The sequence below is a fragment of the Schistocerca serialis genome, chromosome 3 (assembly GCF_023864345.2).
Source record: "Schistocerca serialis cubense isolate TAMUIC-IGC-003099 chromosome 3, iqSchSeri2.2, whole genome shotgun sequence".
Taxonomy (NCBI): Eukaryota; Metazoa; Arthropoda; class Insecta; order Orthoptera; family Acrididae; genus Schistocerca; species Schistocerca serialis.
The window spans coordinates 211,533,851-211,552,886 of NC_064640.1; the positions used below are offsets into that span (position 1 = coordinate 211,533,851).

Consider the following 19,036-nt stretch of genomic DNA (forward strand, 5'->3'; position numbering starts at 1 on the left):
ATCAAATTAATATTCTAATGACCATTTGTGGTCTTTTCAAATGCTTCCCACAGTGTTTTCATACTAAACTTTCCTATGACTGAGTTTGACAAGTTGTGTCAATGTGAAACACACATTTACTCAATACACTATACCTTCAAGACTACTATTTTGCTAGTAGTTTTCTTTGACAGATAAAATTAAGTTGCAGTGCTATCTTTTACAATGTTCCCATGCCTTCTTTATGTCAGAATTAGAACTGTCTACTTGATATGTTCAATAGCCTCTGCTTTGAGAAACTAAAATGCATATCTGATATTTAAGCTGCCTACAATATGTTCTTCCAAGTATCTGCAATTTTTAAAAAGAAGGCGAAGATTAAGGTTTAAAATCCCATCAATGTGGCCTTTGCAGATGGACAACTAATTCTGATATGATAAAGACAGGAGAGGATATCAGTTATGTGTCTTTCACTGTGACTAGCACAGTATTTGCCTTAATTTAGGGAAACCATGAACAACTTAAAACTTAATGGCTGGCTGAAAAACTAGAAATAATGAACCTATTGGTCTCACCTGTCTGCTTTGACCCATGAGCTGATTACAGTGGCAGACAAAAACTACCCACCAAAATCAAATTTCTGTAAAACATGTGCCTTACCAAAGAATAACAGCTATTTTCATGACATCACATTCATTGGATTTGCCAATCACAAACTGTCATCTTGCAACCTAACCTAGACCTCATGTTACACTACAGATCAGTCTGTCACAACAGCCTGCTTTCCAAAAATTAATATATGAACAAAATGAATACTGTCTGTGCTCTATCTCTGTTTGCATACACATGCCACATCTTCACTAGTTCATGGGTCTAAGACAATATTCGGTACTGGGTTTTTCAAATAAGATGGAGATTTTAATGTTCAGCTTTCCTGAATGTGACTTCAGTGCCTTAACCACTGTACCACGTTGATCAGTACAATCTTAGAAGAATGCCACAAGTGAGTAAGTAATTACTTTTATTTGCACATGTACCTGGCCTCCTTTCAGTTTTAATATCAGCCAGTACTAAGACCTGGTACTTGTGGCCTGCAGAAGTCAATTAATGCTACTTTTTGAAGCATGTTGTAAATGGTGAGGTGCTTATGAGACTAATATTTACCTGAAAACTGCTACTTGCTGAATTCTGCTGGAAAGCTCGCAATTTTATAGCATCTCAAATTGTGATGTATGCGCAGGAGAGGAGGAGCATGGATGAAAGAATCAATCTCCTTCCCCCCTTCTGCATTATCTTAAGAAACTTATATTGACATTCACAAACAGTACTAAAGTTAACCTCATCTAACAAAATGAGACTGATATGCTTTCACATATGCTGTGATAACATCTGCAGAAATGGTAGGGAACTGTTTCTCCCTGTTGTTATATTTAATCATTAAGCACTTTCAAACATTGATTCATTGAATGAATGTTTTACTCTGCAGCTAAGTGCAATGATATAAAACTTCCTGGCAGATTAAAAGTGTGCAGTGTGTGCCAGACCAGGACTCCAAGCTGGAGCTTTAGCCATTCACAGACAAGTGCTCCACCAACCAAGCTACCCAAGCACAATTCACAACTCTGCCAGGAAGTGTTACATCAATGCACACTCCACTGAACAGTGAAAAATTCATTCTGGAAACATTCCCCAGGCTGTGGCTAACCCATGTTTCCACAATATTTTTTGTTACAGCAGTACTATTGCAAGAGGATTTCAGTTAAGTTTTGAAAGTAGAAGATGAAGTACTTGTGGACGTAAAACTGTGTGCTTTGGTAGCTCAGTCAACAGAAGACTTGGCGGTGAAAGGCAGAGGACCTGGTTCTGAGTCCCAGTCTGGCACACAGTTTTAATCTGCCAGGAAGTTTCATCGATTCACTGTTTCAGCACGTCGCTTTTCCATTAAAAATGGTTGGAAATAAGAGATTATGTTCTTCTACACATTTGTACTAAACAACAAATACTGCTTTCCAAAGAGCCATTTCCAATACTTGAGTAACTTAATCAAGAGATCATGAATCTGGCCAACATCCAAACTCCCATAACGCTGAAAATTTCTAGGTAACACACATTCTAAAAGATGTTGTAATGTTTGCAGCTAATTACATTTTCCATTGTGCATGTTCAAAATACATTTTTATAAATTATCAGCTGGGATGCATATTTAAATGTTACTGCGTTTAATATACCTTACACCTACAAAATCATTAGTTAACAATTACACCTAATACAGGAGAGTTGATACTGCAACTTGTTGGCCATTTACTAACATGCAAATGACTACTTATTTCGACTAAAGAACTCATTTACATTGAAAAAAAGAGGTTCAAGGAGATACTACTTTAATGAGATTTTCAAAATACTGCTGCTGTCATCAAGATCTTGAATAGATTACAAGTGTTTACTTCACTGTTGCCAAGGTGCACTTTGTAGAGGACAGGTAGCACCATCATTATATACGTTCCAAAATCGGACAGGTTTAACAATTACCTGAAGAAATAAATGTTCTGAGAACAATTTGTTAGCATTTCTATTAACTGCTTAAATAGGCTCCTCCACCAGGTTTAACAGGAATAGATCCCACACATCATTCTACAGCATTTACTTTTTCACATGAGTACTTTTTTCTGAAATGGTTAGCCATAACAAAAGACATCAGAGTCCATAAATACAATATAGGAACTACTGCAACACTTTCAGTGTCACTAACTGTGAAACCATAGTTGTACATTATGACAGCTACCTTACAAGAGTGATGAAAATGTCAAACTTTCTACCCACTTTATTAATTTTAGTCAGTGTACTTCTAACAGATTCTGGATTCAGTATTAGCTGCACTAAGTGAAAAACTCCAAATAATATTATTAACCCAACAGTTGTGTTACAGTCAGTGCAGTACAATATTAATACCACAAAAAAAAAAAAATAATAATAATAATAATAATTTACCCTAGTATTACCTACTGATGCATTAGTCTCCCCTGAGCATGGAAGCTTAATGAAGTCATGTCAAATGCTTCCAATACTAAGAGTCTTCTACAACATTATGTATATTAATATAACAGCAGGTTATAGAGAAAAGCAAACTGATGCCTCATAAAGTAAGAAGAGTAATTATTCTGGCAGATGAACTCACTGAATCAACATACACATTAGTAATTGTCAGATGAACTCACTGAATCAACACACATATTAGTAATTATCAGATGAACTCACTGAATCAACACACATATTAGTAATTATCACTATAGTAATGCGCTATGCTTGTGCAGTACCAAAACACATCACACTGGAGCTGTCAATAATAAGGCATGAAGGAAGGAAGGGATTTGAATTTAATGTAAACAAACCCAAATTTCGGCTAAAGTGTGCTATTGGACTCTGAACCCCTCCCTGAAATCTAAGTAGTGAAGACAAACTAATCTGTAGCGTAACTGCCTAGCTCAGACTGGAAGATGATAATTTGGTACAGAGTTGGCAAAACCAACAAATGTGGGTACATCAAATAATTTGCGGTGAGGCCTCTGGCGTGGCCTAATGTTTACGTTAGTGCCACATACACACACACTTTCCTATATTTAACCCATTTTTCCATCACCATAACTAAAACTGCAAGAGAAATGCAGAAAAAAACTAATGTACAAGGCTTGGATGAGTATTTTCACGCGTATTATTTAAGTATATCGAACATCAACTATGAAAAATGTAATCTGGTGTCCGCTACGTAGCTTAAATTTCAATACAGGCGCAAAACAAGTCAAACTATTATGTGCGGTAAGCTATACGACACAGATTGTACCATTCGAATTTGTACTGTCATTGGAACTTACCTGCCCATGTATATCCCCGCATACCGTAACTGGCGTTGATACTGGTTGAATATTTGACTCTTCTAACAGAATATCGCAGACCATATCACATAGTTTCTGCAGAAAACATTAAATTAATTTTACAGTAACTGCTACTTGCATAGCTTCATCAGAATCTGTTTAACAAGAACTGCTACCTTCAGATCATTCTCGGGAAGATACTTGCACTCCTTGGCGATTTCAATCCACATATCTACATCAGTCATATTGCTAAGAGAGAATCACAATCATTAAACGCAAATATCTGTTTTATGTGGTCAATAAGTAACTAAATCCCCGTTATCTCTGTAACGCTGCAACTGTTTTAAGATGTTTTAAACCCAAGGATGTTCCCGGACTGTATTGTTTACTCCGTGTTACGATAAGGCCGTGATCTACTACAGTCTAACTTTGTAATAGACATTAAGAAATCTGGGCGGCATGGCATATCATATCAACTTATTCTTGAATTTCATACGTCATACACACACACTCGAATAGTAAATAGTAAGACAAGACTGGTTATTTACGACTGTGGAAATGTTCGAGCTGCAGAACTGTCAGTTTGCTTAAGTCACGAAAATTACGTCTATCAATTTCCATATTTAGGGAGAGATATTTTTTCCATTAATCTAACACGAACGTGAAACATCAATCTCACATAACCACAGCAAACGTCGTTCCTAAAACCTCGACTAGAAGACGTCTCGCGCAACAGCGATATGAAGGTACAATCGACGTAAACTTTACGCGAATGCCAGCAGACGCAAATATTAATTTAATTGTCAACAATAAAAACACAGTAAATGTTTATTTCAATATTACTGGAAATTATATAAATCAGTTCTTTGGGTGAGATATTAATAATTGGAGGAGCATTTCACAATGACATAGGATTTCCCGTCTTAATGCAATGATAACAGATATCTTGAAATATACATGTACAGAACATAGAAGTAAATTTTTACAAATATAAGACAGGTGCTCGGCTGTGGCCTTGCTGAACGAACTATCCCGACATTTGCTTGAAGTAATTTAGGAAAGCCACGGAAAACGTGAACCACGATGGCAAGACAGAGCAAACTGCTTCCTCCATGGTATGAGATCATTGTCGCAACAACTACACTGTCACATTCGGCCGGTAGGGCCGGCCCCAGTTTGCACCAGTAAACTTATAAAACATAGTTTATCACTCCACGCACTATGGACGCTGCTGACTCCTGGACCACGAGCTGCTCTGCCCCTTGCCCTCCCTTTAGTCTGTTAGGAAAACTTACTTCAGGCCCATAAACACGCAATATGACCAATGTTCTCGCCTTCAGTTCGTCTTAAAAAACTGTGTCAGCAGCTTCCCATAATGAATGAGTTGGTAAGTTCAGGAGAATGACAAGACATTGCTATAATGCACTATATGTACTGGCACGTAATTTTCTTTAAAAGTGTTACATTGTGATAATGTATTGTAATGTGAATGGAAGATGCAGTTGTTCGCTTTCATGGTTATCCACAACTCTGAGTCTTCTAAGTAATCTTTAATTGTATAGCATGTATTAAGGCTAATTCACAATCGCCTTCATACCACGTCACGACACGTCAAAACATTCCAAAATTGCATTTCAAATGGCGGCATTCACACAGGCCATCAACGGACAGTCATCCTAACAACAAGATTTCTCGGGAAGGAAGTTTTGCCAGTGTCGTCGTCTGCCAGTAGAGGAAGTTAACCTATTTTCGCCGCGCTCACTCACGAAAGCGAAAAATTATTTGGGTTTTACAATAACAGAACAGAGCTGACGCCCACGTTGTATATAAATAAGAACATAAATTGATGAAGCAGTTGTCACTGAAGAACATTTCAACTGAAAAAGACATCTCTAACGAAGGAGAAAAAATAAAGTTACGTATGACATATTAGTATCAGGTGCACAAGGAGGAAAACCAAATGGATAAGCTAAACAGGCTCTATTTATTCCCATATACATATGGCTTGTTGTGTTTGTATGTATAGAACTTCCCTAATAAATAATTGTCGATGTTTTGAAACATTGTTTCACTTCGCAGTAGTTTACGACATAAAACTAATACACAACATATGGTACATTGTGTAGTTTTCTTCGGCCATTAGGCTCTGGCTTTTTGTATCACTGATGCTATAGCCTACATTCACTGTTCAGTACTTTGCTAAGTTACAGTGTGAAATGGTAAAACCATTAGTAAATACTTAGAAATATTTTCCCTGTATGCACAACAGACTGATACATGTACTCACCTGCTGCAGTATGGGTACCCAGCCTTTTAAACAGTTCTTTATAATGACCCCCACTACTTGGAAAGTAGTTATAGCAAAGTAAGTGAATTTGTGCAGGAAAACATTGGTACTGCAAATGGTAAACAAACGGATTTGGCGGCAGATAAACATAAACACCATATTGTGGTTAATGTGCTGTGCAACCCGACTCACACATCCAAAACAACTGTTGGTGATCGAGAAAACGGCGCATGAATGCTGTAATAATGTAAGTAGTGACAGAAACTGTTCAAATCCCTTTCTACAACAAGGAAAACAGATAATTCCAGACGAAAAATCTCCAACCGTAAATTGTAATCAAACTGATATCATGGAATCAAATGAGTGTTTTGATGTAAACAATGTATCGGTCAACAAAACAAGATCTGGCGTTAATAAAAACGAAAATAGTCTCTACAACTCTGCAGATTCCTCAGAAAATAAACTCTCACCCAATACAGAGTGGCGTGTACTAAGTTCTAGGAAAAGAAGTTTTCGCCATAGGCACAAGAAAACCCCAACAACTTCTGCAGAACAACAAACAAATAATACAACGCTAAATACAGATATACCATGCAAACTGCCACAGACAGTGACTATCAGATCAACTCTTCCAACCAATGCCATCTCAGTAGTTGGAAATTCAAGTGTTAGTGACAGGAAAAATAAAATAATAGGCACTGGTGATGACCAAGGCATGCTGTATGGGGAAAAGAGAGCATGGTTTCATTTAGGAAAGGTGAAAAGTGGAACGACAGCAGAAAACGTAATTAACTTTTTGAAGAAAATCCTACCAGGTCATAGCAACTTTCGCGTAGAAAAATTGGAATCTAAGGGTGTAAACAGTAGTTTTAAGATTGGTGTAGACTTTCATTTAAAAGACAAGCTAATGGACACTACTGTATGGCCCAAAAATGTTGTAATTAAGCGTTTTTTGTTCCGGAGACCATCCGTTATGCCAATAAAATAGATTATGAAGTTAAAAACAAGGATCAAGGATCACTGCACAAGAATGTTTCTAGTACTGAAAACAATATGCCTATAATCGTTGCAAGTGTAAATGTGCGGTGCATAAGAACCAAAATGGATCTCCTATCATTTTTTATAGAAGAAATTAAACCAGATGTTTTATGTATTTGTGAACACTGGCTAGCTAAAGCAGAAGGTGATTTATATAAATCTGTTGAATACTTAGACATGGCCAGTGCTTGGTTTCGAAGAACTGCAACCCACGGTGGGGTCTCTGTGTATGCCAACAGAGATCATAGCATCAAGGAAATTGATTTAAGCAGTTTTTGTGTGGATTTTGATCTTGAATTAGCTGCACTGTTATTAACAAATATTGATTTAGTTGTTGTTTCTGTGTACCATTCACCAGATGGTGACTTTGAGAATTTTATTGGACATATGGAGAACTGTTTGTGTTACCTAACACGCCTAAAGTCAAAAATCGCACTGTGTGGAGATTTTAACATACACATAGGTGATGGAGATGCCAGAGAGATGGTCTTTATGAGATTAATTGCCAGTTATGGGTTGTTTATTGCAAATAAGCTCCCAACAAGGGGTGGTGCATGTCTGGACACCATAATCACCAACTTCAACATCTGGGATTATAAATTCAGTGTAGTTAAACCTATGATAGTAGATCACTGTGCACTAGTAATGGAAACCAGTATGAGGAGCAAACCGCAGATAAGCACATGGCATTCAAATTACACATTCAAAAGAAGATTTGTTAAAGAAGAGAGACTAAATGATCTCAAAGCAGCTCTATCTTGTGTAAACTGGCAGCAGAAATTTGCAGAGTTAGTAGGCAGTGATTCTTTCTTATGTCTGTTCCAAACCTTAAAAGCAATATTTGATGACATGTTTCTAGTAAGACCAGTGAAGAATCCTCTGGACAAATCACAAGGCAGGCAGAAAGTTATCAATGTGAAACAATGGTACACCGCCGAGCTCAATAAATTGAAGTGTATTGTAACAATGTGCAAGGACCGAATAAAATCAGCTTTAGACATTCTAGCTAAAAAATTACATCACCACAACTACCTAAAAGCCAAAAAAGCTTATACGAAGGCAGTAGAGGAAGCAAAAAAGAAATATAATGATACATACATTAAAGAGGCCCAAAATCCTTGTAAAGCTGCCTGGAATCTTGTAAATGAGAACAGAAAGAAGACTACCTCCTGCTTAAATTCGTGTAGCCCTGATGACTTCAATGAATATTTTGTCAGAATAGTGGAAAAGACAGTGAGTGAAATTCCACACTCTGACCTAGATCCAACTGCAAACATAAGAAATGCAGACAGTTGCAGTATTCAAAACTGGAAGGAAGTACACCCTGAAGACATGATAAAAATTGTGAACTCCTACAAACACTCAGAAAGTGTAGACATCTATGGCATGTCCTGCACACTGCTAAAGAAAATTATTGCAGAATTAGCTCAGCCACTAGCCATAGCAATAAACAAATGTCTATCTTCTGGTGTCTTCCCAGACTTCCTTAAACTGGTGCGCACAGTACCAATATATAAGAAGGGGGATCCTTGTGAGGTGTCCAGCTTCAGACCAATCTCAGTGGTACCAGTACTAGCCAAAGTTACTGAGTCTGTGATGCACCGCCAGGTACTGAATTACTTTGAGGAAAACAACTTATTCCAAAACACACAGCACAGATTCCGCAAAGGGAGATCAACAGTGGCAGCCACACTGGATGTATTAAAAACAATTCGACAGAGTTTTGAAGAGAGAGAGAGTGTGGCACTGACACTCTGTGACCTCAGCAAAGCCTTTGACTGCATCTCACGCACAACACTAACAGCCAAGTTAAGATGCTATGGTGTAGGAGGTGTTGTTCTATCAACACTCCAATCTTATTTGGAAAACCGAAAGCAGGTAGTATCAGTGCATGGAGCAACTTCTCTTGAACAAAAACTGGAACATGGAGTGCCCCAAGGATCAGTCTTAGGACCTCTCCTATTCCTCATATATGTCAATGATATGAGCTGTAATAGTCAAATGTTGCAATTTGCAGATGACACTACCCTTATTGCCAAAGGACATACAGCCGCAGAAGCTCGTGGTATATCAAATTTGATGTTTGAAGAAATAAAAGAATGGTTCGTAATAAACAAAATGAAGATCAATGAAGAAAACACCCAACATTTGATATGCAGTCTAACCAACATTGAAGACCAAGAAAACATGGAGACTGTCAGTCTACTGGGCTTCAAGATTGACAGCAAACTCTCCATGAATGATCGCACTGCATATGTATGCACCAAACTTTCTCGTGTGATATACCTCCTGAGGAAGCTGAAGAGGGTAATAACTGACCAGTTTCTCACAATAGTCTACCATGCACTCTTCCACAGCCACATTAGCTATGGACTGGTGCTGTGGGGACACTCCTCAGGCAGCAAAGATGTGTTGCTATTACAAAAAAAAAGCCATCAGGATCATATCCTCTAGCAAAACACTGGACCACTGTAAGCCTATTTCCACCAGGCTAGGCATAATGACTGTCTTTAGCCAGTATGTGTATTTCTGCCTCATGTATATAAAAGAAAATCAAGGAAATTTTAGCATAAGGCAAGAAATACATAATCATGACACTCGCTGTAAGAGGAACATTGAAGTGCCAAGGTGTTGCCTATCAAGTACACAAGACAGCTTTCCAACAGTCGCCCTAAAAATGGGCAATCAGATGCCTCCAGAAGTGAAATCCCTGCCACCTGAATTATTTCGGAAAAAAATTGCTCAGGACTTGAAACAACATCCACTTTATTCATTGGAAGAGTTTTTCAACAGCAGTTCTACTGAATGGACAAAATAATAAATATTGTTATGTTTTATGTATAATTTTGCCTAAATTTAATCTTCTTCTTATGTTAACTACACATTTAATTTTGTGTTTTACTTAAAGTACATATTTTGCCAAAATGAAACTTTGTGTGTGTGACATTTTGCTTTATGGTATTTTCATTTGCTGCTATGAAGTCTTACTTTCCTGTTTAGTTATATTTCATTCCCGCTATGTTCTATGTGTTTTTGTGCACTGCATAAATATTTTCTTTTATTTGTAATATAAATTTTGTATATGGTGTTGTATAAATGTTAGTTGATAAACATTGTATTTGTGACGCAGTCTGTCCAGCCATGGCTGGTAAATGACGAAGATATAGTAAAGTAAAGTAAAGTACTTCTAGTTATTACTCTGGGTCTTTACTGTAGTTCGAAAACTGTGTTCATGCTTTGTACTATTGATCCACAGAAGAGTCAAAGTATAAATGAAAGAAATAATTTTTCTAGATAAACGTGTTTATTCTTCATTAGTTTAGCACTAGTGTAATGTAACAACAAATGATAGATTTGAAAACATCTGTGGACTTGATTATAGTATGCTTTTCTTATAGTTGATTGCTCTAATATCAGAACCTTCAATTTATTCTGAATGTATTATCCATTTCACAATGTTTGATACTTAGCTTCGAGCTCCTCTTTTTGCTACATTGCATAATGATCATCAGTGTGTAGCACCTTGCCAAAATCGTTGAAATGTCTACTTTTATTTCATATGTGAACTTTATTTTTGGTTGAAAAGGAGCCGACATAGGCGGAAATATTTACGAGAAAGCATAAGTTTTCAAACATATGTAACAGTCGTGTGCAGATGCCAAAAATCTACCTTTCAAGAAGCAGTAAAACTGTAAATTGAATACAAATAGTCGATAATTTACAGGATGCTCAAAATAAAAGTTCGCAGCTCGTGGTCATGCGGTAGCGTTCTCGCTTCCCGCGCCCGGGTTCCCGGGTTCGATTCCCGGCGGGGTCAGGGATTTTCTCTGCCTTGTGATGACTGGGTGTTGTGTGCTGTCCTTAGGTTAGTTAGGTTTAAATAGTTCTAAGTTCTAGGTGACTCATGGCTATAGATGTTAAGTCCCATAGTGCTTAGAGCTATTTGAACCATTTGAATTTGAACCATCAAAATAAAACTGGCTCGCAAAATATTTATGATAAGACTGATGTGGATGTGACCCTTGCTAATGAACATCACAGAAAATGCTGAAAATGGACACCGTTGACGTCGATGCTGCAATGTGCTTCCTTTACCTAACTGTGAGACATGTGTCTGCTCTGCCTGAGGGATAGCAGCAATAACGATTTCACTGTTTTGCTGTAGCTTTTCCACTGTGTGAGGGTTGTTTGAGTACACATGAAGCTTCAGTTCTCCCCACAGGGAAAAATAGCAGGGAGAGAGGTCAGACGAACGAGGTGGCTGGGAGATGACATTAACCCTGCTGTCTGTGCTCTCCTCATCAGACACCTGATATGTTCATGGCAAGGTTGTCAAGGTGGTGTGTTCTGTTGCTCCGTTTTGCTGAAAATAACTGTACAGTAGTTTATCTTCGGTGAATTGGTACACATTATATTTAATAAATAGTGTCTGGACATATCGGTTTACAGTCTGATGAAGGAAACATGTTACAATGTGGACACCAGATATTGCACACCAAATACATATCTTGCTGCTATGCAACGACTCTTCAAAGTACTGCTGAGAATTTTCTGATGCATAATGGCGCATGTTCTGTGAGTTCACGTACTCTGACAGTCTGAAGCAGTCTTCGTGTGGTTAAATGAAAAAGTGGTTATCCAAAAGTCCTGATTCCTCTTCAGTTAGAAACAATCGACAGAACTCAACAGGCGAAAGTTCGTCTGGACGCTTAAGCTCATGTGCAAGAGTATATTTGTAAAGGCACAGATGCAGGTCGATAGAATTATAATGTGCAACAATGAGCAATAATAAATTTGGATGACATGATGAATTTTTTTAAAAAATGCACCTTAATCGCTTTCACTTTTGCCTGAAGTCTGGATGCTATCTCAGTCGTTTGTTTGAAGCAGCAATGGTTCATTGACATGTGCCGACAGTGTGCTCTTTGGGCATGTCTTTTATTGTCATGTATGGGCAATGAGCTCTTTGTGCATACCTATCTTTGAGTTAGTACACATGAGTCACTTAATTCTTCCAGACACTTTGGAGAATGCTTAGCTGAGTGGAGTGTCAGTACTACAGGGCACCATTTCTCTTGAAAATCTTGTTGTCTCTCAATGTCATGTCCTTGATAAGGACCGAGATAAGTTCAGTGACGTTGAATTCACCCACGTAACCACAGAAATGTAATTTATTTGTCCAGTGTGTATAATACAGTCTCCAAAAGCGATTTTTATAATCTAAAGTGCAGTTATGGGAGTTTCAGTAGGGCTGCTTTGTTAAATTCCTCATAAGAAAATGCTATTGTTTGCACGTTCTAAAATAACACAATCTTTTCTCCATTTCATTGACAGGTTTCATGATACTGGATGTATCATTGTGCGATAGTGAGTTTGATCTATCACAATTGCCAGTCTGTTGGGATACTTTTAGAGAATGCTTCTGAACCATGGTTCATTGTGACTGACATTCATCTCAGAATGTCACTGCACCACCCTTTTTCACAGTAAAATCTTTCCATCACACTTGCTAAAGCTGGAAACTGTTTTCCACAGTTAAAAAGTAGTGGATTTTCCTTTTTATGAACTCCTGTCCACACAAGGCCAAAATAAATTTCTGGTGCACACTAAAACTTTTGTTTTCTTTTTTGGTCATACAAACATCGAAAGTTTCTGATTTTTCTTGAAATTAGTTTCATCATTATTCACTAATACAAAGAGATTCAGCAGTTCTCTCTACTATCTTGGATAACGTCTTTACATAGCATTTATGGTACATCCACCTTTTATTTTTTTTTGTAACTCATATAATAAACTAAACCAGCTGCATCTGGCTGTGGTATAATCCTTACACCATGTACTTTTTGTGTCTTACTTTTTTCCGTTTCAGCATGTTTCCAGTAGATGGCAGCATCTGCTTGAAGAAATCTGTTTGGAGCAATGTCAGTATGTCTTTAAGAAATAAATGTAATTTCTGTTTGTCTTTAGTAGTAATTCTGGACTAGAATGTATTTAGAATATGCTAATAAGCTAATAACCTTACACTATTGAATAATTGATTGTTTATTTCATCACAACAGTAAAGCAATATATTTTTGCTAAGTAACACTGGATCCACATTTGGCAATGACCTATATTTCCACATTCTAGTGTTATAATTTTTAGATGTTTGTTTTTGAGTTTTCTGAGGGCTGCATATATTTCTGTTGATTTCTATAAAAAATAGTGATCACATTGAACATGTCCTAAAATGTTGATGAATCACATCAGTTTTCTTGTAAATTTAGTATTTTAGTCTTTTTTGCCTCAGAGCAATGCACTGATCACCGATATAAACTTTTCATTCATAAAATCTAAGCTCAGGACTGTGACATTTTCTTTTTGGGCCTCAGCATAAACACACGGACTAATTACCATAAACTCCTCACAATTCCATACAGAATGTGTTGTCTCACACAAGAACAAGGCAAGAAACTGTATCACAGAAGCTATCTCACATGGGTACACAACAACAGATGACAGCAAGTTTATTACTTAGCTGCCAACAAATCCGACATAAGGAAGGCAACTATCAGAGGCGAAATACTGCAGAGATATCTGGCAACATAGTGTCAACGGGCATACAGCACTTGATGACACAAAAACAAATAAGTTAAACATCTGATAATAGTACATTATCCAGCTCTATGTGTAATATGTACACAGGAGATTATTCATAAAACTACAGTCCAGGCATAGCAGCTTTTCAAATTTGCCAGTTGACAAAAAAACCAAAACAACAGGCTTTCACGTAGATATTTCCATGTATATCGTCCTTATTTCAACCAAATTATAATGTTCACATATCAAATGACAGAAGACACTTACACGATTCTGGAATGCTGGAACATGCCATTGCTTGTCATGCTGTAAACACACAAGTGTAACGTTGATCAATGGGTGAGTCATTATGAAATTGATAGCAGTTACAAGTAGTGAATAAAAGGGGTTTCTGGTGGAATCTGCATTGTTGCCAGTTTCCCTTCCCCCCTCCTCTATGACATCTTCAGGATTTGGAAATTTCTCCCCACTCTTCCCATACCGCTCTGATGTCATAAACAGCTCACTTGCGCTAAATTTAAAATGGTGAAAAATTCAAAATAGCAGCCTTGTGCTACATTTAAAATGGCGGAAAATGTAAAGTAGCCCATTTGTGCTAAGTTTAAAATGCCGAGAAATTCAAAATAAACCTTTTATGTTTGTGTCGTTAAACACTATGTTCGAACAATTGCCACCATTGTCGCCACAATTTGTGGTACAATGGAGGTTTGGTGATGGAACTAGAACATTAAATGTTGTGATTCTGAAGCAGAGACATTTTATTTCTACATCTGGGGCTGTATGCAGCTGGTGCACTAAGTGTTGCACCTTCTAAGATGCTCAGAGCAAATCGCTGGTGTGGCTCCCTGGGCTGAGCAGTGTGCTGAAGCGAGAGGTACCACACTAGTAGCAGATCTCACCACGCTATCTTACGCATGTCTGCCTACCTCAGTGGTCACTTTCTATCTAAAGCTGTTGGGCTGCTGCCACAGAACCCCCTGTTCAACACTGCCACCCATCCCGACATGAGACTGAGTGATATCGAGTGATGTGAGCAGTCAGTGGCTGCCATGTCGCAACGAATACTAACTGGCGCTCCCATACCTTGCTGTCACATGCATGCAGTAATTGTGCTGCAATGAGGCTGTTTCTAGCACTACACGTGTCAAGACACTCAGTGACCTATTTCTGGAATCTGCGCTGGTTGTTCTGATATCTCACATCGATATGAGGCTCTTTCTAGCATATACATATGAAGGCATCCAGCAAGCTATTTCTGACGAGGCACAAACAACTTCCTGTCTGTTTCTGGCCATTTTGGGGTTAATCAGTATGTTAGTTCCAAGGGTTTATGGTACTGAAAAAATGCTAGATACTAAGAAAAAACGTACGGTCTGAGAGTATATAGAGATTGCATACTATCTCAAAGCCTGTTAATTTCTAACAACATGTCAGCAAAACACGAAGTATTCGTAACAAGAAGACTATTCGAGAGAAATTACGATTGCTAAGGTTACAACATCTGGAAAGAGACCAGACTCTCAGAGAAAATTTTCAGCTGGTTACTAAAATTCTTGAACAACTCTAGGCGCAAATACACTCCTGGAAATGGAAAAAAGAACACATTGACACCTGTGTGTCAGACCCACCATACTTGCTCCGGACACTGCGAGAGGGCTGTACAAGCAATGATCACACCCACGGCACAGCGGACACACCAGGAACCGCGGTGTTGGCCGTCGAATGGCGCTAGCTGCGCAGCATTTGTGCACCGCCGCCGTCAGTGTCAGCCAGTTTGCCGTGGCATACGGAGCTCCATCGCAGTCTTTAACACTGGTAGCATGCCGCGACAGCGTGGATGTGAACCGTATGTGCAGTTGACGGACTTTGAGCGAGGGCGTATAGTGGGCATGTGGGAGGCCGGGTGGACGTACCGCCGAATTGCTCAACACGTGGGGCGTGAGGTCTCCACAGTACATCGATGTTGTCGCCAGTGGTCGGCGGAAGGTGCACGTGCCCGTCGACCTGGGACCGGACCGCAGCGACGCACGGATGCACGCCAAGACCGTAGGATCCTACGCAGTGCCGTAGGGGACCGCACCGCCACTTCCCAGCAAATTAGGGACACTGTTGCTCCTGGGGTATCGGCGAGGACCATTCGCAACCGTCTCCATGAAGCTGGGCTACGGTCCCGCACACCGTTAGGCCGTCTTCCGCTCACGCCCCAACGTCGTGCAGCCCGCCTCCAGTGGTGTCGCGACAGGCGTGAATGGAGGGACGAATGGAGACGTGTCGTCTTCAGCGATGAGAGTCGCTTCTGCCTTGGTGCCAATGATGGTCGTTTGCGTGTTTGCCGCCGTGCAGGTGAGCGCCACAATCAGGACTGCATACGACCGAGGCACACAGGGCCAACACCCGGCATCATGGTGTGGGGAGCGATCTCCTACACTGGCTGTACACCACTGGTGATCGTCGAGCATCGTTCTACCATTCCTAGACCGGCAAGGGAACTTGCTGTTCCAACAGGACAATGCACGTCCGCATGTATCCCGTGCCACCCAACGTGCTCTAGAAGGTGTAAGTCAACTACCCTGGCCAGCAAGATCTCCGGATCTGTCCCCCATTGAGCACGTTTGGGACTGGATGAAGCGTCGTCTCACGCGGTCTGCACGTCCAGCACGAACGCTGGTCCAACTGAGGCGCCAGGTGGAAATGGCATGGCAAGCCGTTCCACAGGACTACATCCAGCATCTCTACGATCGTCTCCATGGGAGAATAGCAGCCTGCATTGCTGCGAAAGGTGGATATACACTGTACTAGTGCCGACATTGTGCATGCTCTGTTGCCTGTGTCTATGTGCCTGTGGTTCTGTCAGTGTGATCATGTGATGTATCTGACCCCAGGAATGTGTCAATAAAGTTTCCCCTTCCTGGGACAATGAATTCACGGTGTCCTTATTTCAATTTCCAGGAGTGTATATACAAACAAGAAGAAGAAGAAGATACTATTGGTGATTTCATTAACTATCTCAGTGGTACTAAGACAGATAGAATACACGGAGTCAGCAGCAAAAAACTCTAGATATGTGGTAGGTATACAACCTACAACTTTGACCAAACATAAAATGGAGGCTGGGGATAGAGAAATTACTGAATCTGATTTTCTTAAAAACTTCAAACCACGACAGACATTTACCAAAAGAAGTGGAAATTTATGCTGAACTATGCTAAGTATGACTGATACATACAAGAAAGTCAGTGGGGCAACAAAATCGGAAACAATATGGAAAACAGGAGCATTATTAGACAGGTGTTAGAGGGTAGACATGATGGTACCATTATTGATATTCAGTTAGAAAATAAAGAGTTGATCTTTTCGATGTGAACATTTTGTTGATCCCAATGAAATAGTAGAATTATTAAGATTGTTCACAGCATCAGTCACTGCAGTTAAAACAGCTCATACATGCATTATTGAATAATGGGGACAAAAATGCAGAACTCGACAAAGCAGCACTCAAAATGTTAACATGTGGGAGTGTCATAATTTGAGGCTTGGATGACTTATGGAAGGCTGATCTTGTAGATATGAGGTAATACTCATGGGAGAGTAAAGATTTAAAACACATTTTAATGGTCATTGATACGCATTCCAAATTTACTGGAGAATTACCTGAGATAACAAACACAGGGAATGCAACTGCACAGGTGATGTATTTGTATTTGTATTTCTTTATTGGTCCTGTAAATCGTGTTTAGGTACATATTTTGCTCAAACGATGTAGGACAAGTCAGGTTGGTGTAGTATATATAACATTATACACATTGTTATGTTGAAAAGATAAATAATTAAAAATTATTCAATACATGTTGAATACTGATGAAAAAATTTATATATTGAAATAAAATGATAGATTGGTTAAGAATATTTGAGCAGATACACTATACTTTTCTGGTACTCTAAAAACTTGGAAACAGAATAGAAGCAGTGGTCAAGCAAGTACTCTTTCAGTTTCACTTTAAACTTTTGTAAATTTTGCATCTGTTTCAAATAGTGGTTCATGGTGTGGGTTCCTGTAGTCATGTCCTAGTTCATGAATCACGGGCAACGTATGAGTGGCCAAGTAAGTGGTCCTGACAGTCAGGATACCAGTTACTTTGGAATAAGGCTGGGCATCTCGGACATATTCTGAGTCGTGGTCACCTTCGTGCTCGTACGGCAAAGACTACCAAATCCACCGGTTAGTCCCTCAACCGTTAGGGGTAAAACCCATTGGGACTCGGGGCAAGTAAGGCTAGCAACCTGCTTCCCTGGTACTTTAAATATGATGCTGGCAACAATCAGAGCAAAATGCCTCGGACCTTTGGAGGTGACGGAGTCCCACCTCTAACTGACAAACCAGGGACTCCTAAGATACGACTTGGCAAACAAATGGTAATGAGATGGGGAACTATTAATATCAATGGGGGCTACTCTAGGAAGAAGGTAGAGCTGGCAGAGGCTGCAAGTAAGATGCGGCTGGACGTTTTAGCTGTTAGTGACATTCGGGTAAGGGGTGAGAAAGAAGAGGAAGTGGGAGAATACAAGGTCTACCTGTCAGGAGTCAAAGCAGGAATAGCACAATGGGGTGTAGGGCTTTACATCAGGAAAGAAATGGAACCCAGCGTAGTTGCAATAAGGTATCTAAACGAACGACTGATGTGGATAGATTTGACAGTGTCTAGCAAGAAAATTAGGATTGTGTCAGTATATTCGCATTGTGAAGGGACAGATCAAGAGAAGATGGATAGTTTCTATGAGGCACTCAGTGATGTAGTTGTTAGAGTAAAGGACAAGGACAGTGTTCTGCTCATGGGTGATTTTAACGCCAGGATTGGAAATCGAACAGAAGGGTATGAAAAGGTTATGGGTAAATTTGGAGAGGATATGGAGGCCAACAGGAACGGGAAACAACTCTTGGATTTCTGTGCCAGTATGGGCTTAGTAATCACAAACTCCTTTTTTAAACATAAGAACATTCACCGATATACTTGGGAAGGCAGGGGAACCAGATCTGTCATTGACTATATAATAACAGATCAGGAATTCAGGAAGGCTGTGAGGGACACACGTGTATTCAGGGGATTCTTTGATGACACTGATCATTATTTAATCTGCAGGGAAATTGGGATTGTGAAGCCGAAAGTGCAGGAGGTCAGGTCCATATGTAGGAGGATAAGAGTGGAGAAACTTCAGGATAAGGAAATCAGACACAAGTACATAACAGCGATCTCAGAAAGGTACCAGTTAGTTGAATTCAATTACA

At 39.4% G+C, this 19,036-nt stretch overlaps 1 protein-coding gene across 1 annotated transcript in view; it reads right to left on the reverse strand.

Moving 5' to 3' along the window:
- The window catches only part of LOC126469932 (serine/threonine-protein phosphatase 6 catalytic subunit), an 84,184-nt gene extending 79,602 nt beyond the window's left edge, over nt 1-4,582 (reverse strand). Inside the window, exons 1-2 of the mRNA XM_050097330.1 lie at nt 4,025-4,582; nt 3,849-3,944 (exon numbers count right to left, since the gene is read on the reverse strand). Coding sequence (XP_049953287.1) covers nt 3,849-3,944; nt 4,025-4,093 — 165 coding nt within the window. The 5' untranslated portion in view covers nt 4,094-4,582. The remainder of the gene's footprint in view (nt 1-3,848; nt 3,945-4,024) is intronic.
- Between the last annotated feature and the right edge of the window lie 14,454 nt (nt 4,583-19,036).